Here is a 23809-nt window from a genome sequence, read left to right as displayed (position 1 = left end):
AAACAATACCTCTCTCTCTCTCTCTCTGAAGAAAAAAAATAATAATAATAATAATAATAATAACAATAATAATAATAATAATAAAAGAATGGATTCAAATGTGATAGAGACATTTTGCAGGTTACTTTGTTTTTTATTTTCTTTCTGACTCCTAATTAATCATTCATTCACTCCAATAATACATACACTAGATTCGCATGCAAACGCCCCGCTCTGATTTTCAGGCAAATCTCGCTGGATGGTCCAATGAGATTTGCTTGCCACGTGTCAATGTCTCAATTGTCCTGACCCTTTAAATTTCACTATTTAATCCAGCGAGATTTGTTTAAATCTTATTAAACCAAACGGCTAGATTACGTTAAAGTCATTTTGAGAAATATTTTTTCAAATAAAATATTATTTAATATATTATTTTAAAATTAAAAAAAAAAAAAAAAGGGATAAAAAGCTGAACTTATGATTAAAATCTCTAGGTAAAAAAGGAAAATCTCTTAACCCATAAAGTAATTTGACATGCGTCGGTCTCAAATGTAAAATGACAAAACCCCCCATTAAACCTTTGACACAACTACGCCCGCATAACGGCTCTTTTTCTGCCTGAAACTAAAAATCGGACCAGGTATATGATCGGCATTTGGGCCCCGACTAATTTGAAAATGAGACCGTGGATTGATGAATTTCCATTACAGCTCAGGTGACCGTTGCACTTTTGAAACAAATACCTGATGACTCCCAAAACCCGTTTTCTTACTCCCCTGGTCTGATACGACCCATGGCAGCAGTGGCTCTGGAAGCAACGAATCGCTGCAAGAAGCTAATGAAGTTCGGACTCTCTATCTTCCGGAAAAGCTTCAACTCCTCCAAATGGTAATTGCATTCTCTTCCATCTCCTTCCTGCAATTTGCGTTTCTCTCAGAAACCCTAGCGATGTCTGCATTTCTTCCTTCCTAATTTTTTTTTTTTTTTTGTTTCAAAAACAGCAAAACGATTGCAAAGATGGCGACGGCGAGAATAAAGTTGCTGAGGAACAAGAGAGAGGTGGTTGTGCGGCAGATGAGGCGAGACGTGGCCTTGCTTCTCCAGTCGGGTCAGGATGCCACTGCTCGGATCCGGGTACCCTGTTCAACTATATTTCCTCTTTTGCCCTTATCCTCCCACCACGCTTTTTATTTTTAGCTATTTCTAATTTTTTGTTTTGCTCTGATCCTTTACTCGAATCACTTGTTTGCCTCAAATATGTATCCTTCTTCAGCTCATTGTAAACTAGATTATTATATGTTTTAAGAAAAAATTCTAAATTGATTCTTTTAGAAATGCATAGAGGCAGTGCCTAGTAGAGGGATTTGTAAATCACATTTTTGTAGTTCTATTTTTAGTTTAAATCTTATGCTTGGAAAAATATACAAAGAAATAGGATTAACCGGATTCACAATTCTAAAAATAAAAATAAAAAGACATTTTGTAGAAAAAATGGTTGTCAGATTTGGTGAGAATATATAAGCATTTGGAAAGAAGTACTGTTATTGCCCTTTGTTTATAATTTTTCATTTAAATACGAACAATTGATTAAAATAAGAAAATATTAGATTCCCTTACACTTCTATTCATTCCAAGTAAACCATATTGGATTTTTAAAATGGAATGAGTTCAATTCTATTACACTTTATTAGCAATAAGGGTGCCACACATGATCAGACCTCAAAAGACAGCTCATCATCAAATATTTTCTGTTACAGCCAGAATCCTCCATAATAATTTTCAGTTAAATACTGAAATATGTTACAAATTATTCCTTCTTGATGTATATAAATACCATGTCTGTATCAAATATTTCATACACCTCTCAATGTTATTTTATTTTCTCTGTTTTTGTCAAGGTATCAAAGCTAGCTAGGACTCACGTCCATCGTTCCAGGTCTTTCAGTCCAAAGCTCATAAAACTTTTCTCCCATGGCTGAAATTCCTGAACACAAACTTCCTCCCCCACAAACTTCAATGCTGTCAAATTAAACCATGAAAATTATCTTTTGTGGAAGGCACAAACCATGCCCTACCTCAGAGGACAGAACTTGTTCACCTATATGTTGATGAGACCATTGTTCCCCCCCCCCCCCCCCCCCAACTGCTTGATGAAAGTTCACAGCAAACAAATTCTGCTTTCTTATCTTGGCAACAACAGGATCAAGCCATCATGAGTGTTCTCATTTCCTCCCTATCCAAAACTTTGATTGCACATGTTCTAGGGGCATCCTCTTCTCGCGAAATATGGGATATCCTCGAAAAATTCTTTGCTGCAAAATCCTAAGCTCGCATTATGCAAGTGCAACTGCAGCTCACAATCCTCAAAAAGGGTTCAGATTCCATTGATGAATATTACCAACAACCAAACTTCTCTAGGATACTCTTGCTATGGCTGGTAAAACTTTATCTTCCGCTGATTTTATCACATTTCTCTTGGCTAGCATGGGCACAGATTATGATTCAGTCATAACTCCATTACTACTCATGTGGAACCTCTCAGTCCTGCTCAAGTCTATAGTCACCTCCTTACTCATGAATCTTGGTTAACCCATCAGCAAAATGGTCTTACAGCATCCCCTGAGTTCTCTGCCAATATCACTCAAAAAACAACCTAGTAACACTCCTTTCCGAGGTTGTGGTTTCTCTTGTGGCAGGGGACTTTTCGGAGGGCATGGTTGAGGAAGAAATGGTGGTCGTTTCCCTTCATCCCCATCCTCCTTTTCCCCTAATCGTCCCACTTTTCAAGCATGTCACAAGCAAGGCCATATAGCCAATGCATGCTACCATTGTTTTGATTACAACTTTCAATCCCCCTCCACCACCCTCCCTCTCAGCAAATTTCACTTTTGTTCCACACCACACTCAAGCTCCTCACCCCCCATTTTACACATGATTTCTCTAACATTTATCTTAATTCATCTAAGTATAAGGGTGAAGAACAAGTCCATGTAGGTGACGGTAATCAGTTCCACCATCCCCTCCACAAATGGAAATTTTCTTCTCTCAAAACTCTATCATGTTCCCTCAATTTCTAAGAATTTAGTTTCTATCAAAAAATTCTGTGAAGATAAATATGTACTTTTTGAATTTCACTCTTCATTTTTCTATGTGAACTATTCCCGCACCAAGAAAGTCCTCCTCCAAGGCCATTCTAAAGATGGCATGTATGCTTTTCCACCAACACATCCATCTCCTCAAGCCAGTATTGGTCAACGTGTCTCTTCCTTCCAATGGCATATTTGGCTAGGCCATCCGTCCATGCAACTAGTTGATAAAATAATCTCTCAAGTTTCTCTTCCTGTCAAGTAATCTTAATCTTCTTCTTGTGGTTTATGCTCCTCGTCTTGCAAAGCTAAACTCCTCTAGCTACCGTATGGTTGATCCTCATCTAGATCTACAGCTTCTCTTCAACTTCTATTTTCAGACGTGTGGGGACTTGCACCAATCTTATCTCGTGCATCGTTTTAGATACTATCTTTCCCTTGTAGATGACTACAGTAGGTTTACCTGGATTTTTCCATTAAAATTTAAATCCGATGTAGTCACGATTTTTCTATCTTTTAAACGTCATGAAGAAACTCTCTTTAATACAAAAAATCGAGCATTACAGTTTGATTGGGGTGGAGGATTTAGATATCTCAACAATGTGTTACAATCTTTCGATATTTTTTCATCGCATTTCTTGTCCCTATGCTCACTCTCAAAATGGTTCGGTAGAAAAAAAACATTGACACATTGTTGAGACTGGACTTGCACTCCTTGCTCATTCTTCCACACTTCATTCTTACTAGTCAGATGCTTTTGTTACTGCTGTTTTTTGATTAACAAACTCCCTACTCCCGTTTTGCATAACAAATCACCATTTGAAGTTATGTTTCATCAAAAACTAGACTAATTGTTTTTAAAAACATTCGGTTGTCAATGCTGACCTAATCTTAGGCTGTATAATAATCACAAAATGAGCTTTAGGTCACTCCCGTGTGTCTTCCTTGGATACAGCTCTACTCACCATGGCTATATGTGCTTTCATGTTCCCATTGCAAGAATGTATGTGCTGTTTGATGAAAATAACTTCCCCTTTTCGTCTTCTAACTCAAGCTCATCTCCTCCCTCTTGGCCCAATTCCTCACACGTTCACTTATCACTGCCCTCTCACACTCACGGGCCTTCACAACATCTTAATTCTCATTCTACTCATCCTAGCTCATCAGCAAATTCTGACATCATTATTCCATCTATCTCCCACTTACCCACTTCAACACCTTATAGTCCTAGCCCAATTACCCTTACATCTCCACCCAACATTGACATATCTGCATCATTTTTAGACCCAAGCCCACTTAATGACTCCTCTAGGGCACACTCTACCTCATCTTCCTCAAAATGGACTTCCCCCCATCAAGCCACCTCCCCCTTCTGTTTATCCCATGCAAACCAAAGCCAAATCCAACAAACATTGTCCCAAAATCAGAATTGATGGCCCCATTTCCTAGCCTCTACCCCGCCCATGCCACTTCCGCTACTGTTCCTGATGAACCCACTTCTATTACTGAAGCTTCAAAATTTCCCGAATGGAGACGCACAATGCAACTCGAATTTGATGCCCTCATGTCCACTAACACATGGTCGTTGGTTCTCCCTAACCCTACTCCGAATATTGTTGGATGTAGATGGATTTTTAAGACCAAGCATCTATTGGATGGTTCCATTGAATGGTAGGAAAGCAAGACTGGTCACCAAGGGCTAGAGTCAACGAAATGTTCAGTCATGTGGTAACGCCAACTTTCATCAGGTTAGTCTTATCCATTGCAATTTCTTCTGGTTGGCCAATTTACCAGTTAGACGTCCAAAATGCTTTTTTGCATGGGACGATTGATGAACATGTGTTTATGACTTAGCCACCTGGGTTTGTACACCCTCAATTTCCTCAGTATGTCTACAAACTCAATCGAGCTTTATATGGCCTTAAACAGGCTCCTCGCTCGCGCCTAGTATGCACGTCTTAGTTCTCGACTGCTAGAATTGGGCTTTGTTGCTTCCAAATCAAACACCTCACTATTTATTTATCGACATCAATCTGTGGTTCTCTATTTCCTAGTCTATGTGGAGGATATCGTACTCACTAGCTAACATCCGAGTGTTTTAGCTCAAATTATTTCGGTTTTAACCACTGATTTTCTTCACTATTTATTTATCAACATCAATCTGTGGTTCTCTATTTCCTAGTCTATGTGGATGATATCGTACTCACTAGCTCACATCCGAGTGTTTTAGCTCAAATTATTTCGGTTTTAAGCGCTGAATTACCTATTAAGGATTTGGGGTCTTTATATTATTTCTTGGACCTTGAATGTCATTTTAATGGTACTGGTCTCATGTTATCTCAACGGAAATGCATTTTGGATTTGCTCAAAAAGACAAATATTTTGAATTGTAAACCCATTAGCAGACCCATGTCACCTTCCACTAAGTTGTCTACTTTTGATTCCACCTCTATGCAAGATCCTTCTTTATATCGAAGTGTAGTGGGCAGTTTTCAAATTTTCAATACTTGCTATTTACCAGACCAGATCTTGCCTTTTCTGTCAACCGGGTTTTTCAATTTATGCATGCCCCATGCTTATCCCATTGGCAAAGTTTTAAGTGTATTTTACGCTACCTAAAGCTTACACTTCACTATGGTCTATTTATCACACCTTCTCCTACTCCATTTCTGGCTGCCTACACCGATGCAGACTGAGCAGGATGCCCAGATGACAGGAAATCCACCTGTGGCTATTGTTTCTTTTATGGCAAGAACTTGGTTTCGTGGAGCTCAAAGAAACAATCCACTATAGCCAGATCTAGTACGGAGGCAAAATATAAGGCCCTTGCCCATGCAACCTATGAATTGTTGTGGTTGCAATCACTTTTGTCTGAGTTGGGAATTTTCTTGTCAAAGCCTCCTACTCTTTACTATGATAACTTGGGGACAACATACCTCTCAATGAATCTTGTGATGTCTCAATGAATCTTGTGATGCATTCCCATACCAAACATGTAGATATTGACTTTCATTTTGTACAAGATCGTATTCAAGCAAAAGCTCTTCAAGTCTCTTTTCTCTCAAGCAATGCCGACATATTTACAAAGCCCTTATCAGTTTCATGGCTCTCAACACTTTGATCGAGCCTCATTGTACTTCCAGACATGCTTGGCTCGCAGGGGCGTATTAGCAATAACAGTGCCACACATGATCAGACCTCAAAGGACAGCTCATCAGCAAATATTTTCTGTTACAGCCAGAATCCTCTTGAATAATTTTCTGTTAAATACTGAAATCTGTTACAAAATATTCCTTTTTGATGTATATAAATACCATGTCTGCAAATATTACATGTATGAGAATGATACAATTCCTCTCAATGTTATTTTATTTTCTCTGTTTTTGTCACACTTCTATCCATTCCAAGTAACAATATTGGATTTTTTAACAGAACCAGTTCAATTCAATTGAATTCTATTTAAATATAACTCCAAGCATGGTGACAATATAGCATGATTAATAGTTAGGGATTAAACTATTTTATGATGCAACCATTAGTTGAAGAAGTATGGATTTAAATTCACCCAGTTTTTTTTGTAAATTGTAGGTTGAACATGTTATCAGAGAGCAGAATGTTATGGCAGCAAATGAGATTATTGAGCTCTTCTGTGAACTTGTCGTCTCAAGACTCTCAATTATTGCAAAGCAAAGGTGTGTGTGTGTGTATACATACACATATATATCTAGAAACATAATAAACAAACATACAAAACAGTTACTTTTGATCTTAGTTCTCTTATGTTGTATTTCAGGGAATGCCCAGCAGATCTGAAAGAAGGGATCTCCAGTTTAATATTTGCAGGACCGAGGTGCTCAGATATTCCGGAACTATTAGCAATTCGGGATCTTTTTGAGAAAAAGTACGGGAAAGATTTTGTATCTGCAGCCACTGATCTAAGACCCAACTGTGGTGTTAATCGCAGAGTAAGTTGTTGTGTTCTCTTTCAGAAATTGATGGAATTTGAATTTGTTCTCTTCCTTTTTTTAATATGAATGGCTTACAATGTCTACTAAAACTTGTGGGTTCTTAATGTAATCTTGCATGTGAACTTTGGATATGAGATAAGTTGTTTCTTCTTATTCAGCTCATTGAGAAGCTCTCAGTTAGAACCCCTACTGGTGAAGTCAAGCTGAAAGTAATGAAAGAAATAGCCAAGGAGTACCAAATCAAGTGGGATACGACAGAAACTGAGATGGAGCTTCTCAAGCCTCCGGAAGAGCTTATAGTGCGCTCCTCCCCCTACCCCTCTTCCTGTACTTATTCATAAGACATTGGTCATTTTATTCTAACAAATGGAATTTTTTTCGCTAATTTGTTCTTACAAAAAAACTCATAGATAACTATGTGGCTAGTGCTGATACCATTTTTGGTTTGTGGAATAGAACAGGGTAGGAATGGAATGATATGAGAATTTGAATGGAGAGCATGAAGAAATCAAGTGATAAATCCGATTCCAGTCCTCCTAATTCTATTTCGTACCCATGCACCTAATGTTTAATCAATATGAAATGTAATGGGCTTGTTGAAATTCACAAATGAGAGGGAGATTGTTGAGAAATTCCACTTTTGGGTTTCTCCCACATGGGGGCTAGATGAAGTCCCTCCCACATGATGATCTCAGTGATCCTAACGCCAAGCATGGTTGCTTAAATTGGGTTTCAAATTGCAGGATCATACAAGGGCTAGATGAAGTCCCTCCCATGATGATCTTGGTGATCCTAATGAACCAAATTATGGCTTGAATGTTAGCACAAATATAAATGAGTTACCTTGATAGTTTTGCTTTTGGTATTTGCCTATATATATCTAAGTGTGCATTGTACCCCTTTTCTTTGTCCTGGAAGCATTTATTTCTTTTTTCATTATAAGCTGGACAGCTGGTTGATCTAGGAATGCAACAATTTGATCACATGATCTCATTGTTAACACTTACTAGATATGTTTATAGCTTTATATAATTTAAATTTATGAGAAAAACATATAAATGCTTTTTCTGTTTCCATTTTATATTTTTAATAGAATCTTACCAATCAATCCAACAATCTGACCCTGCTAACCCTTCCAGCAATACTATGTAGGATTTTAACAACCTTGGTCCCAAGACCTTGTGGCTTAAGCTTTAGGGCCAACTTTGGTGCTTACTCATATATATTTAGCCACTCATGAGGACTCCTCCCTTGCCCAATGCTAACAGAAATGATAAGCTGCACTAATGCATTTGGATTTGCCAGTTGCTACTGTATTTTATAAACCTATTTGCTCTTGTCTAGGAAGGACCACAGGCTTTTGTTAGCGCTGCCAGCATGCCTGTGAAGCCCATATCAGTGCAATCCTCCAGACGAACCGAGCTGGACGCCACCAGGTATTTCTTCTGCCATAATGATATAATTTCATACCTGTAAATATTCTTGAATCTTGACTAAAGTTTTATCCATTTGTTATTTTATGATTTTTTATTCTTCTGGTTATGTTAAACCAGACCATCCTGTGGAGGAGATGTGGTGCAGTTTGAGAATGCAGCTTTGGCTGCTGAAGCAGCTGCAGAATCTGCAAAGAAAGCAATTGCCGCTGCACAAGCTGCTGCATATATGGCTAACAAGCCACCTAATCTGGTTACTCAAGCACCTGCAGTTGATAATAACTCAAATGCTTTCTACAGTTCCATAGCAACCAATTCCTATGGCCTTTCAATGCCTAGTGAACCCCCACTCAGCTCTCGAGATGTCCAATCTGAAACCCCATGGAAATCTGAGTCACAGGATTTTGGCAGGCCTCCTTATTTGAACAATGAGACAAAGGCTGGTGGCAGTATGCATAGGAGACACAGCTACAATTCCCCATATGCACATTCTGACTTAAAGTTTGATGAATCAGACTGTGATGAGAAAAGTGAGATGGAAAAACCAGCAGATGCAATTCATCAACCACCGGACCGGTCTCCACCAGCAGTACCTTCATCTCTTGTTTGCCCGCCAGTGGACAGAACTACAACGGACAACTCTTACTCGCATACTCAGAATCCAGTTTTTCGCGTTCATCCCAAATTACCAGATTATGATTCCCTTGCAGCTCGCTTTGAAGCTCTCAAGTATCGCAATTCACTACCCTGAGGATTCTTATTTTGGCGTTCGTATTTCATGCTTTTTTTGTTCTTGTGGTTGAGAGCATTTATATTTATTTTTCACATTTGTTGTATAAGTGTATATGTAAGTCTATAACACAGAACCTGGGCAATATCTGTCATAATTTCTGCATCTTTTGTTTTTTTGATGCACTTTGTTGCATCTCTTGAAAAGAACATCCTTTAGTTAAGAAATGAACAATCATTTTGCAGTTTGATATCAAATTTTTATTTTATCATATATGGTATTGTCACCATTACTGGACAGCTGACCATTGCTAGTGAATGTTATTTATGTCAAAAATGGAGGTTGGATTTAGCATAGTCTTCTTCATGCTCCTCCCTTTCTTTTCTTCTTCTTTTTTTTTTTTTGAGTGGTTTGACTGCTGTCTTCTGATGACCAATATTTCATATGCTTCCGATGTCACATAGCATTGAAGTCAAAAGCAAATTCCTGAATGCAAAACTTGTATGTATTATTTGTTTGACGGCTTTATTTTTCCCATCTCACCAAATATGCAGTTGTCTGGGATGGAAGTCGATCATGAGACCCCAAGTGCCCTGCCTGTAGTTTTCTTTTGTTCTTCAATAACCATTTTTCAAGGGGAAAAAATCAGGTCTGACAGTTTGAAATGGATGCTTGCGTGATGGGCCGTCAGTGAGAATATAATCCACCAAACTTAATTTCCAATATGTATGCCGAACCTGATAGGGAAAGGAAAATATGCGCAAAAAAAAAAAATAATGCAGAATGATATATTCCGTGAGAATGAAGCATTTTAGTATTAAAATATGTCACAAGAAATTTTTTTTAAATGTTTGACCTAGTCCACGGTGGCTCAAAAATGGGCAGTCAATCCCTTTGCATATTATTTACGAGAAAAAACTTTGACATCTTTAATAAAAAGATATTGACTTCTACTTAAATTTCAAAAATTTCATTGACCTCTCCTAAAATTTTAAAAATAACATAGATATCCCCAAAGGTTTGTCAAAAATATACAAATCTACTCTCAAAAAAGATTTGTCTTTTTACAAAATATAAGGAGAAGTTTTGCATCTTTTTGACAAACTTGAGAAGAGATCTCTAAAATTCTTGAAACTTAGAGGGGGTCCCTGAGATTTTTGAAACCTCAATTTTGTCTTTTTGTTAAATCTCAGGGTAGGTGAGTGCCTTTTATCCTAATATTTATTCACAAGAATGTAATGAAAATTATGAGCAAATAAATGTATGAATAAGAATAGACATTCTTATACTATGATCTCATTTGAAATTTGAAAAATATTAAAGAAAATTTGAAAGAATTCACTTTTTCATATTTTATAACATTGCCTCATTTGGAAATTGAAAAATAAAGAAAAAATTGGAAGAATATATATATTTTTTTTACGTTTATCTTGTTGGGAAAAATAATTATACTTATATATATGAACCAATTCCCTCAAGAAAATCAATGGAGTAATGTAATAAATAAAAATGAGACAAATTTTAACGTGGTTCCCTCAAATATTGAGGTACGTCCACGAGGCATGGCAAACCAAATCCACTATCACCAAAATGTTCATACAAAGTGGATGCAAAAGGCACGAGCCTTACAAATACACAAGAGTGTATAAACAAATATAGCAAGATGGAGATGTCTCACCAAGTACTCTGAATAAAGCTCTAAAAAAGAACCAACCAGCCAAAGTAAAGCACAATGAAATACTAATATGCTATAAATAATTTACAGCTAGAGTCACACGAAGAAGAAGGTAGCAACAGGTTGTTGTACTGGAGAGATGACTGGCGTAAGCGTGGGCTTGCTACAAGCATTGGCTATAGGTGCTGGCTACAGGTGCTAAAGGCTATATGAGTGAAAAATCAAAAATGGAGAAAAATTGAGGGTTGGCCAAACTGCTTGCTGCGTGTGCGCATAATCTTTGATTTTGAATTTCAAAATAGAATCTCCAGATTTTGCACTTACAAGGAAGCTAACAAACATTTGAAAAACAAACCTTTTCAAGGCATTGGGCCCCACAAGAGGGAAACCCAACAAATCTCCCCCTCCCAACTTATCAGGACAACTCCACCAATCCGGCCAAAACTTGACACTTCACATGCTTGTCTTTAGTCAATGCTTTTGTCATCATATCCGAACCATTGTCGTCGGTGTGAATTTTGTCAAGCTGTAATAATTTCTTATTCAACACATCCCGAATTCAATGATATCTCACATCAATATGTTTTGACTTTGAATGGAAGATAGAATTTTTACTCAACCGAATTGCGCTTTGGCTATCACAATAAAGAACGTACCTTTCTTGTTTCATGCCCGAACTCTTTTAAGAATCTCTTCAACCAAAGTAATTCTTCGCAAGCTTCCATAAAGGCAATAAACTCGGCTTCTGTAGTAGATAGAACAACACATTTCTGTAATTTAGATTGCCATGCCACAGGTCCCCCTAAAAAAGTCATCAAATAAATAGAAGTGGATTTTTTAGAATCAACATCAATGGCCATGTCGGCATCCATGAATCTATGGAACGTAGATTTACCATTTCCAAAGCACAAACACACCTTTGAAGTACCTCTAAGGTATCGGAGAATCCATTTTACCGCTAACCAATGCTCCTTTCCCGGATTAGAGAGAAACTGACTAACAACTCCAATGGCGTGAGCTAAATTCGGTCTTGTCCAAAACATTGCATACATTAAGGAACCAACAGCCAAAGCATAAGGAATTTTCTTCATCTCTTCCTTGTCTTTCTCACTTGTAGGACTTTGTTTTGTACTAGGCTTGAAGTGACTGGCAAGTAGGCAACCAACAGATTTTGCTTTTTCCATATTGAACCTCTCAAGCATTTTTTCAATGTAGCTTTCTTGAGACAACCAAATTTTCCATTTTTCATGATCACGAACAATTCTCAATCCAAGAATTTGCTTTTCTGGTCTCAAGTCTTTCATAGCAAAAGACTTGCTCAACTCCAACTTCAACTTGTCAATATTGGAGAAATCCTATCCTATGATAAGCATATCTAAACATAGAGTAAGAGAATAATATAAGTACCCTTCAAAAATTTTTTCATAAACACATAATCATCTAAAGAGGTTTTTTAAGTAACCATGATCAATCATGAAAGAATCAAATTTCTCGTATCATCTCTGTGGTGCTTGCTTCAACCCATACAAACTTTTCTTTAATTTGCACTTGAAATTCTCTTTCCCTTTTTATTTGAAACCTTCCGATTGTTCCATGTCAATTTCATTTTCCAACTCACCATGTAAGAAAGCGGTTTTCACATATAGTTGCTCAACTTCTAAATTCAAGTATGGTGTCATGCCAAGAACAACCTGAATAGATGACATCTTCACAACCAATGAGAATATTTCATCAAAGTCAATTTCTCTTTTCTGACCAAAGCATTTTACCACAAGCCTAGCCTTGTACCAAAGCTTCTTTTCATCATTTTTCAACCTAAACACCCATTTATTTTACAAAGCTTTCTTTTAGGAGAAAGTTTAATCAAATCATAAGTGTGATTGTCAACTATAGACTTCACTTCCTCTTGCATAGCCTCCGTACATTCAACTTTATTTTCATGGTTCATGGCTTCTTGATAGCTTTCGGGCTCCCCTTGATCTGTTAGAATAATATAATCACTTGATGGATATTTAGTTGAAGGTCTTAGTTCTCTAGAAGATCTTCTTAATAGGGCTTGCTCTTGAACTTTTTGCTCCCCCTCATTTTCATCTTCAACATCACTAGGAATTTCATCATTTCCAACATCTTCAAGAGGTGGAAGAACATCTTCCATATTTTCATCATGTGCCAAAGGTGGAGAAGGTGACTCTAAGTCAACAAAATCATTCCCATTAGATTGTGGTTGCTCAACTATGCCAAAATCTTCAATTGTTTATCTTCAAAAAATACAACATCTCGGCTTCTAACAATTTTTTTTTCAACCAGATCCAACAATCTGTATCCAAATTCATCATGCCCATAGTCAAAAAAAATACATTGCATTGTCTTGTCATCAAGTTTGGATCTTTCATCTTTTGGAATGTGAACAAATGCACGACAATCAAACACTTTCAAATGATCATAAGTGACATCCTTACCTTTCCAAATTTTTTCGGGAACTTCACCAAGTAAAGGAGTTGAAGGAGACAAATTAATCAAGTCCACCGCCGTCCTCATTGCTTTCACCCCAAAATGATTTTGGTAACTTCGCATGAGAGAGCATACATATCATTCTCTCCAGTATGGTGCGATTCATTCTTTCGGCAATACCATTTTGTTGAGGGGTTTTCTTGACGGTCTTTTGATGTCTAATTCCTTGGCTATAACAATATGCATCAAATGGACCAATGTACTCTCCACTATTATCCGAGCACACACATTTCACCTTCTTTCCAGTCTCCCTTTCAACTTTAATTTGAAAATGCTTAAACACATCTAAAACTTGATCTTTAGTCTTCAAAGTGTAAGCTCAAAATTTTCTTGAACAATCATTAATAAAAGTGAAAAAATAAAGTGCACTACCATGAGATTTAACTTTCAAAGGACCACATACATCGAAATGTATCAAATCTAGAACTTTAGATTTTTTTAGTAACTAGCTTTGTACGAAAGGAGCTCTATGTTGCTTACCGGCCAAACAATGAACACAAGATTTAAGAGAAGTACCTTTCATTCCGGGTAGAAGCTTCCTTTTGAACAAAAATTGCATTCCTTTTTCACTCATGTGCCCAAGCCACTTATGCCACAAATCGGTGGAAGAGTGACTCTTAATTGCATTCACTATACCATTACCAATTTTACCTTGCTTCATGTACCAGTCTTCTTACCTTTAGCCACCACCAAATTACCTTTTGTGAGCTTCCATTTTCCATCACCAAAATGGTTGTCAAAACCTTCATCATCAAGCTTTCCGGTAGATATCAAATTTAGTTGAATTTTGGGTACATGTCTCACATCTTTGAGCACTAACTTGCATCCCAAATTTGTTTCCAAACAAACATTTCCCATGCCAAAAATTTTTGACAAACCTTCATTTCCCATCCAAACAACTCCATAATTTCCTTTGGAATAAGAAGTGAAAAAATCTTCCTGAGAAGTGACATGGAATGACGCACCAAAATCAATAACCCAATCAGTCTCTTGACTTGTCAAATTAATGCAACTTTCATCACTGACAACCATAAGATCACCATCAGATACAATTGAAGTTGTGTTAGGTTTGGTGTATTCCCAAGAGGGGGGGTGAATTAGAATTTTCAAATTTATCACCTAGGTTAAATAAAATACTCGTATAAAACAACCTAGGGTTGGTCTATATAATTCCAAATGCGCAGATATAAAAGATATGTGGAAATTTAAGTTAAGTGCATCATTCACATAATAATATATGCATGCGGTAAATGTAAAGTGCAGAAATGTAAATAAACACACGATATGTTATCGAGGTTCGGCCAACAGTGCCTACGTCCCCGCCTCAAGTTCGCAAGCTAGAGGATTCCATTAATAGCTCACTTAAGGGTGGAGCGGCACCGTTTACAACCAAGTCAAATTATCACAAGGCTAACCTCAACCTTAACCAGGTCAATTAGCGGGGCTGACCTCAACCTACACGCCTTAACAGGACGACGCACCTAGCTTTCCTAACCTGGTCTAAGCCAATCTGGGACTATTCCAGGGCTAGTCTCCCTCTTCAGGCTCGTGCCTAGAAATACAGCCAAAGTGTATTACAATGAAATGGTACAGTGATTGTGCTTTCAAGTAAAGCAGATATGTACCCAAATTCGCGCAATGATATACACCACAAATATGAAATAATATGTAAGCTCAATGTGGTCTAAGATGTCAACTCTCAAGTAGATTTACTATCGTTCTAATGAGTGCGTGAGAGTGCAAACCTTAATGATCTTTGTATCACAGGATATTCAATCTAAGTGCTCAAACAAAGATATTATCCAAACTTCATATATTTCAATCAACAAGTTTTCTCAATACATATATGTATATGAAGCTCTAGCAATGTATAGATTTGGTTTGCAAAAAGGGATATTCAATCTTTGTACTCAGCAAGAGATATATGGGTTAAGGAATATTGCAACAAAGATTTTATCACACTAGCAAATATCTCATCAAATAGTTTCAAGATAAAACATGGTAGATATTTGAAAATATTTTTGCAACCAAAGTACAAACATAATCTTCTTAAGATGTTGCAATGAAGGTGCAAATCTTAAAAGATCTATCAAAGTCTTCTTAGGATAGACTTATTAACAAAGTCTCCTAAGAACACTTAGGTTTGGCTCTTAATGAAAATAAATCAATCAACTACAAATGGAAGAGCAAACCTATTGAATATAAACACTCAATCGACTTACAGAGGATTTAGGAGATTAAAAACAGGTAAGCTTGAGTGAATGGGGATTGAATATGAGTATTATAGGGTTTTGATTTTTCAAAGAGTTTTCTCTAATCAAGGTGGCTAATCTCTCTTAATCTTTGCAAATGAACTCATATATATAGGCAAGGGAGAAAATATGACCGTTGGGGACCTATAGGGTATTATTAGAAAAGTCTAAAGACGTTTAAGGCATTTTAACCCTGTTTAGAAAAATATTAACCACGGTAAAAATGGGACCAACCCGAGAGGTCCGGTCGACCAGAAGTGGTTCGGTCGACCAGGACTCAAGTAGCTCGGTCGACCGGGGGCATTTTGAACTGAGTGGTTGGTCGACCTGGCAAAAGCGATTTTCAAAAAACACCGAGGTTTGGTCGACCGAGACCTTTTTGAACTACAGTGCTCGGTCGACCAGACCGCGGGGAATTCTCCCAAGACCCTTCGGTCGACCAGGTAGTTGGAGTTCAAATCTGGTTGGTCGACCGGGAGGTCAAAAAGTTGACTCCCAGGAGGTTCGGTCAACCGAGGTCAAATGACCTACAAGGTCTCGGTCGACCGGGTCTAGGTCAAACTGTTGGCCCGGACCGGTTTCGGTCGACCGGGCCAAATTGAACTGAGTTGGCCGGTCGACCGAAAGTGCACCAAGTGTGCATTTCGGTCCCTTCTTGCAACACATAAACCCTATTCAAGTGCCTATTACATACAAGTGCAAAGATGAGTGTCCTAAGGTCACTTGGGGTCCAATTTGAGATCACCGAAAAAGTCCAGTATCGGTCGACCGAAGGTCGACCGAAGGTTCACCCTAAGGTCTTTCTATGGTTCGGTTTGAGCTTGCAAATTAAATCATGTTTGTAATGTGCGTGAGCTTATTACAAACCGAATGCCCTAATTACTATTACAGACCAATATAAATATATTACAAAGAATATGATTTGGTCTTCAAGCTTTTCTTGCTTTGTGCACATCTTGATCTTATCATTTTTGATTCCTGCACAAAACCTCAAACGTTCATTAGATACAATGAGTATTTGTCATAATCAAAACCGGGCGTGACCAATCAGGTCAACAAGTTGTGTCTTCATGCTTTTTCTCAAAATTTTTCTCTTTGTTTTGCTCCTTGAATTCCCTTTTTTTACACTCACGCTTCATATGTCCTTTCTTATGACAATAGTGACACTCAATATCTTTTTTCAAAACTGAGCTGGATTGGCCTCTTGATCTATTATTACGGTGAGAATACCTGTTTTTGCTTCTACCTCTCCCCCGATTTTCTGTCATAAGTGTCTCTAAATGAGAAGAGTCAACTAATTTTCTTCTAATTTCTTCATTCAACAAGCTACTAGTTACTTGGTTCATAGTAACAATTCCATCGGGAACCGAATTACAAACTATCACAACTAAAATCTCTCAACTTTCCGACAAAGAGTTAAGAAGCATTAAGGCTTGAAATTCATCATCAAAAACTATTTTCATAGTAGCAAGCTGATTAATAATATTTTTCATCTCATTCAAATGCTCGGTAATAAAACCACCATCTTTATATTTGAAATTCACCAATTTTCGGAAAAGTAAAGCTTTATTTGTAGCCGACTTTCTATCATAAAGACTCCAATTTTTTTTCCAAAATTCATGTGCCAAAGTTTCGGTAGAAACATGATGAAAAACACTATCATCAATCCATTACCGAATGACACCAACGGTTTTTATATTAAGCCTATTCTACTGACCATCACTCATGTCTTTAGGCTTTCGGCTATCGCCCTCAATAGGCCCATCCATATCTTTGCAAAATAAAAGGTCTTACATTTTTGTTTTCAAAGTTACCCAATTGCTTCCATTGAAGCTAATCATGAGACCAACACTACCATCCATGATTTACACAAATTTAATGCATACAAATAACCTAGCTCTGATACCGCTTGTTGGGAAAAATAATTATATGAATATATATGAACCAATTCCCACAAGTAAATCAATGGAGTAATGCAATAAATAAAAATGAGACACAAAATTTAACGTGATTCCCTAAAATGTTAAGGTACGTCCACGGGGCACGGCAAACTAAATCCACTATCACCAAAATGTTCATACAAAGTGGATACAAAAGGCACGAGCCTTATAAATACACAAGAGTGTATAAACAAATATAACAAGATGGAGATGTCTCACCAAACACTCTGAACAAAGCTCTAAAAAAGAACCAACCAACCAAAGTAGAGCACAATGAAATTCCAATATGTTGTAAATAATCTACAGCCAGAGTCACACGAAGAAGAAAGTAGCAGCAGGTTTCTGTACTGGTGTGGGCTTGCTGCGGGCGCTAAAGGCTATACGAGTGAAAAGCCAAAAAAGGGAGAAAAATTGAGGGCTGGCCGAACTGCTTGCTGCGTGTGTGGAGAAAATTCAAAGTGGAGGGGCAACTGCTGCGCATAATCTTTAATTTTGAATTTCAAAATAGAATTTCCAGATTTTGCTCCTACTGGGAAGCTAACAAACATTTGAAAACAAAACCTTTTCAAGGCATTGGGCCCCATAGGAGGGAAACCCAACAAGGGTCAGCTCTTCACAATATGGGGCTCTAGGCGAATGATTTAATCAAGGACCCTTAATATTTTGTTTAATTTTTATTTTTATTTAAAATTAATTTTTCTAATTTTTTGAGATGCAAAATCACTAATTATGAGAATAAAACATAATAAATAATGTTAATATTATCTAATTAAAAAAAATTTGGAACCCAAAAATTATATTATTATATTAAGAAAAAATTTAGGGGCTCTAGGCGGGCGCCTCAACCGCCTAAAGGCAGAGCCGGCCTTGAACCCAACATATCTATTAAGGAATTTGAGAAAGAATAAAACATATAGAAAAAAAGTAGTTATATTAGAATATATTTTTATTCCTAATCCTATTTAATATCGAGAAAAAAAAAATATAATACAAAATGAATTTACTTCTCCTTCTTTTTTTCTTTCTGCCAATAAAATCTTGACTCAAGATCCAAATGAGCTAATTTGTATTGTCAATTATTTTATGATGACAAACACATCTCCTATTTGCAAGTTATCACATTACTTTTCATACCGTATAAATCGAAGCTGTTAACAAATGTAACCTTATTTCCTTAAAATACAGGATGCATTCTTTAGTTGTTATTTTCTTCTTTTATACGCCAACATAGTAACATGTGACTTGAGTAAATATCGTAATAAACAACAGTAAAAACAACGAATTCAGAAAGACACAAAACATACTCCTTCATTCTTCAGCAGGTTTTTGTTGACCCAAATGTAGGTTAATTTAATAATAATATAAACAAGAATACCAAAAGCAGGGGGCTCTGGTAGTTTGAAAAAAAAAAAAACTGTCCAATATTTATAACATGTGAAAAAGACGCCTGAAAAAGAAGAGCAGCCAAAGTTGCCCGTCAAACTATTAAATTAATCTTTCAAATATTAATTAAGTTTCCCACGTATATATCCATATCTCCCAGACGTTGATTTGAAGCTGTCTGACCAAGAACCTTGCTATTTTCCTTGGATTCCTTTCCTCACTAATTATTACTTATCACCCACTTGTCTGTTCTCAATTTCCCAGAATTGCATCACATTCCCATAAATCCCATGCATTGTTCAACCTTAAACCAGCCAGCCAGCACCACATATAAGAAGAGTACCTACTGCACGGTCAGAAGTCTGTGCATAAAAGCCCACAACACAGAGAACTAGCTAGCTAGCTTCCGCTTTTTGTGAAGGAAGACGATGAGCGAGCAGACGGCCGCGGCGGCAGAGATATGTTCGGCACCGATGACGCCGAGGCCCGGGACGGCGCTGTCAACTCCCCCGGTGTCTTGCCCGCCCTCGCAGTTCCACTCGCCGTCGCTGACCAGATCGCCGCTGCTTCACGCAGAGCATGAAGGAGCAGGAGGAGGAGTAGCCATGGGCAATAAGAAAAGGAGTAGTACTCCTAAGACTCCAAGAACACCGATGAGAATATCTCTAACTCCTCGATTCATAACGCCTCTGGGGAGCCCGATGAGGAAGGCTCTGCGCCTCACGAAGCTGGATCCGCAGGACGCCTGGCTTCCTATAACAGAGTCCAGAAATGGGAACGCCTACTACGCAGCTTTCCACACGCTCTGTTCTGGGATTGGAGTCCAGGCTCTTATCCTTCCTGTGGCCTTCACCATCCTTGGCTGGTAATCATTATTATTTTTATTATTAATAAATTACAAGCAAGAATCCGACTTTAGAATTTCTAACCCCATCTTTATCCTTATCACTTGAACAAATTGGACCAACAGCTGATAATTAATTATAATATACTCAGTTTAATTAATTAACTAAAGCCACCAAATTACGCTTTTTCCAAAAATAGAGTAATGTTTGTTATGCAACTACATATCGCTACATATTCCCAATATAATTTTTTATCATATTAACATCACCTTTAGCTTGCAAAAAGAAATAGAATCGGGATAGAAATAGAGCAAAATCAAATATTAATAAAGAGTGATAAATTTATGAAGTAAAAATTTGAAAATCCATTCTATTTACTAACATTCTAATTTTAATATAAAATTTTTATAGACGCAAATTATTGTTTTTTTTTTTTATGATTTCTTAAAGCATGATTGGCTGTGTATGCATAAACACGGTACGCATTCATAAAAATTAAATTACTGGTACAAATCTGAACAATTCCAACCGGAAGAAACCTAATGGTATTCATGGTCTCTAAATCCAATACAGTTATAATAATTTGATTAAAAATTTGAAATTTGGTTATATATGCAGGACGTGGGGAATAATCACCCTGACCGTAGCATTCGTATGGCAGCTTTACACCTTATGGCTGCTCGTCAATCTTCATGAATCCACCCAAACTGGGATGCGCTACAGCAGATACCTCCAACTCTTCGATGTTACATTCGGTATATAAATGAAATTTTTAGGAATTAATTATTTAATGATTAATGTATATCGTTGAAAGCTTGTATGCTTTCAAGTCTTTTTAATTAGAAGCTAAAGCTGTAAGTCCTAAATTACGACTGTTAATCAATTTGAATTTGTAATTATAAAAGAGTAGAAGAGAAATTGAAGTTAATTAACTGATTAATACAATGATGGGTTATGCAGGTGAGTGGTTAGGGAAGCTGCTGGCTATATTCCCAGTAATGTACCTATCCATCGGCACATGCGTTGCACTGATCATCATCGGGGGCTCAACCTCGAAACTGTTCTACCAGATACTATGCGCTACGACATGCACGGCGGCGCCGCTGACGACGGTTGAATGGTACTTGGTGTTCACGAGCGCCGCGGTGATACTGTCGCAGCTCCCAAATTTGAACTCCATAGCGGGGGTGTCGCTGATAGGGGCGGTGACCGCCGTAGGGTACTGCACCATCATATGGGTGGTGTCGGTGGCGGAGGGCAGGCTGCCCGGCGTTTCCTACGATCCGGTCAGACCCAAGGATGAGATTGGTAGGGTGTTTGGCGTCCTAAACGCGCTTGGGATCGTTGCTTTTGCTTTCAGAGGCCACAATCTTATCCTTGAGATACAGGTACATATATACATGATATGATTTCTTGTTAATTACTTAATTTGCTTCCATATTAATATCTATACACACACACACACACACACACATATATAATTAGTGTAAGTCTTTTAATTAATTAATTCCAAGTAGTTTGGTTTGAATTTTTTATTAAATTTTAATACTCAGGATGATTTTTAATGCAAGAAAAAAAAACTTGCAACAGGAGACATTGACTATTTACTGAGGAGATTCTAGTTTCGCTCAACTCATATTTAGGAGTGACAAAACGGGTTAACGGGTCGGGTTTGGACAAATCATAAATGGGTTGAAATTAAATAGGTTCGGATTGATCCGTTTATTAATGGGTGACTATTATATAAATTCAAACTCACCTGTTTAACAAACGGGTCACCTGTTTTAAAAATATAATTTATTTATTTTAAAAAGTTTTAAACATTTCACATAAAATGACATTTTTTATAAAAAAAAAAATACTTCATCTTATTTTTAAACAAGTGATCCGACCCAAACCTACCTAATCCGTTCAATAAACAAGTCAGGTCCACTTGTATTAAATGCAAACTCAGTTTAAATGGATGGATCATCGATCACCCGTTGAGTTTTGACCTATTTTATCATCCTTACTCATATTATTGTCTTATTTTTATATATTGAATGTTTAAACATACAAAATATGCAAAAGAATGCGAGCATGGTAGAGCAGTCGTGCTTAATTTTACACTAAAAATGAAATATATGCATGAAATGTGTTGGAATGATTGTGCAGGCAACGATGCCATCCAGTGAGAAGCATCCATCGCACGTGCCGATGTGGAGGGGAGTGAAATTTGCTTATCTTATAATTGCCGCATGCTTGTTTCCCCTTGCCATTGGTGGCTATTGGGCTTACGGTCACATGGTACGTCTCTACTACTCTTATCTATTCTTACAATCATTAATCGAAATTAAATTGTTTCCTTCAGACTTTAACTGCCTCCTAAATCAAAATTACCCATATAAGCGTGTGTGCTTTGTAGCCTACAAAGATAATTTAGGAATTTAAAATTTAAATTAGTTTAGTAATTTTTTAAATGTGCACTTACAATATAATTTAGAATTTTAAAATTAATTTCGGTTCGTCTAATTATGCAATATATTTTGAACATATTGTCAAATGATAGTTTATGAAGTTTTTTTATTTTTTTATTTTTGGAAAAATGGTGATTAAAATTTATCTCATTTTCTTTAATTAACAATATAAATTATCAATTTCAACTTTCAAGTCTTCAAATCAAAACAAATTTGAGATTGCAAAATAAAAATTATATAATTTTTTTAAAAAAAAAAACATTACAAAATCATGAAATTCACAAATTTTGAATATAAGTTCAATTAGAGTGAAATTGGATAAATTGTATTGAATTTCATTGGAGTTCATAAAAATCTAAAATTGGATAAATTTTATTGAATTTCATCGGAGTCCATGAAATGTCAAAGTTTTCAACTCCCAAAAACACTAAAACACAAGTATATCTTTAGCTATTTACCATCATTTATTTTTGAAAAATTAGATCATATTTAATCTGCCTTTTTGCTATATTCTTCAAAATTCATTTTATTTTGAGAAATTTATATTTAGAATAAAAATATTCAGATGAAGGTGACTCAAATACACATCTTGTCATAATTATTCAAGCCAATAATTTTTTTCCCACATATTTATATTCATAATTATCCACAACTAATAAAAAAAAAATGCATTCACCATCTCTGAGCACAAAAGAGATAATAGTAATAATAAAAATGTTCATCATCTAAATTATCACCCAATCTACATGTGTAATGGATAGATACCACCAAATGGGATGCTGACGGCTCTGTACACATTCCACTCGCGCGACGTGTCGCGGTTCGTGCTGGGCCTTACCAGCTCCTTCGTCATCATAAACGCCCTAAGCTCCTTTCAAATCTACGGCATGCCGACCTTCGACTTCATCGAGTCCATCTACACCCGCCGGAAGAAGCATCCCTGCCCTTGGTGGCTCCGCCCCATCTTCCGGGCGGTGTTCGGTTACGGCTGCTTCCTTGTGGCGGTGGCCATTCCCTTCCTGGGCAGCCTTGCGGGCCTCATCGGAGGGTTAGCGCTCCCCGTTACATTGGCTTATCCCTGCTTCATGTGGGTCAAGATCAGGAAGCCCAAAATGTACGGTGCAATGTGGTGGCTCAACTGGGGCCTGGGGGTTCTCGGTATGGCCCTTAGCGGTTTGTTGATCGCCGCCGGTACCTACGTCATCATTGATACCGGCGTTGAAGTTAGCTTCTTCGATCCTAAATGAAGTGAATGAGCCTCCCAACATATCGATGAAGTCTTGATTCTTTTAAAAAGAGGAAAAGAAATTGTGTTGGAAACTTTACTTGTTATTAATAGCGGTGATGGCTTCCAAAGTGGGAGGAGCTAGATTGCACCTTAAATTTGGAAAGGGGAAAAAAAATTGAGATGGTTTTTTTTTGCATGTTATTTTTCGGAATTGTATTGGTGTTTGACGTCTTCCTAAGGGGAAGACAAAGCAAGAAACACCCAAAAGAAGCAGGAAGATAAAAGGTCCTTCATTTTATGCAGAAAGCATTGTCGGCTGCAAT

The 23809-nt window shown here is 37.2% G+C and overlaps 2 protein-coding genes across 2 annotated transcripts; both read left to right on the top strand.

The window, feature by feature from the left end:
• The first annotated feature begins 611 nt into the window (after positions 1-611).
• On the top strand, positions 612-9467 carry LOC131154347 (uncharacterized). Its single transcript, XM_058107053.1, has 7 exons — positions 612-867; positions 981-1113; positions 6654-6757; positions 6859-7030; positions 7192-7332; positions 8378-8469; positions 8587-9467. The coding sequence occupies exons 1-7, from the start codon at positions 773-775 to the stop codon at positions 9215-9217; spliced, it is 1368 nt and encodes a 455-aa protein (XP_057963036.1). The 5' UTR covers positions 612-772; the 3' UTR covers positions 9218-9467.
• A 9666-nt stretch (positions 9468-19133) lies between these two features.
• On the top strand, positions 19134-23792 carry LOC131154319 (lysine histidine transporter-like 8). The gene is made up of 5 exons (XM_058107019.1): positions 19134-19822; positions 20421-20557; positions 20763-21190; positions 21957-22088; positions 23020-23792. The coding sequence occupies exons 1-5, from the start codon at positions 19386-19388 to the stop codon at positions 23503-23505; spliced, it is 1620 nt and encodes a 539-aa protein (XP_057963002.1). The 5' UTR covers positions 19134-19385; the 3' UTR covers positions 23506-23792.
• Positions 23793-23809: the final 17 nt, after the last annotated feature.

This window comes from Malania oleifera, chromosome 1 (genome assembly GCF_029873635.1).
Source record: "Malania oleifera isolate guangnan ecotype guangnan chromosome 1, ASM2987363v1, whole genome shotgun sequence".
NCBI classification, from domain to species: Eukaryota; Viridiplantae; Streptophyta; class Magnoliopsida; order Santalales; family Ximeniaceae; genus Malania; species Malania oleifera.
This window is presented reverse-complemented; position numbering and strand designations above follow the sequence as displayed.

What these genes read in the sequence shown, in the direction of transcription:
- LOC131154347 (XM_058107053.1), top strand. Translation starts at nt 773, where the DNA reads ATGGCAGCAGTGGCTCTGGAAGCAACGAATCGCTGCAAGAAGCTAATG. An exon ending in TCAATTATTGCAAAGCAAAG is followed by an intron (nt 6,758 to 6,858) that starts GTGTGTGTGTGT and finishes GTTGTATTTCAG; the next exon opens with GGAATGCCCAGCAGATCTGA. An exon ending in ACCGAGCTGGACGCCACCAG is followed by an intron (nt 8,470 to 8,586) that starts GTATTTCTTCTG and finishes ATGTTAAACCAG; the next exon opens with ACCATCCTGTGGAGGAGATG.
- LOC131154319 (XM_058107019.1), top strand. Translation starts at nt 19,386, where the DNA reads ATGAGCGAGCAGACGGCCGCGGCGGCAGAGATATGTTCGGCACCGATG. An exon ending in ACTCTTCGATGTTACATTCG is followed by an intron (nt 20,558 to 20,762) that starts GTATATAAATGA and finishes TGGGTTATGCAG; the next exon opens with GTGAGTGGTTAGGGAAGCTG. An exon ending in ATCTTATCCTTGAGATACAG is followed by an intron (nt 21,191 to 21,956) that starts GTACATATATAC and finishes ATGATTGTGCAG; the next exon opens with GCAACGATGCCATCCAGTGA.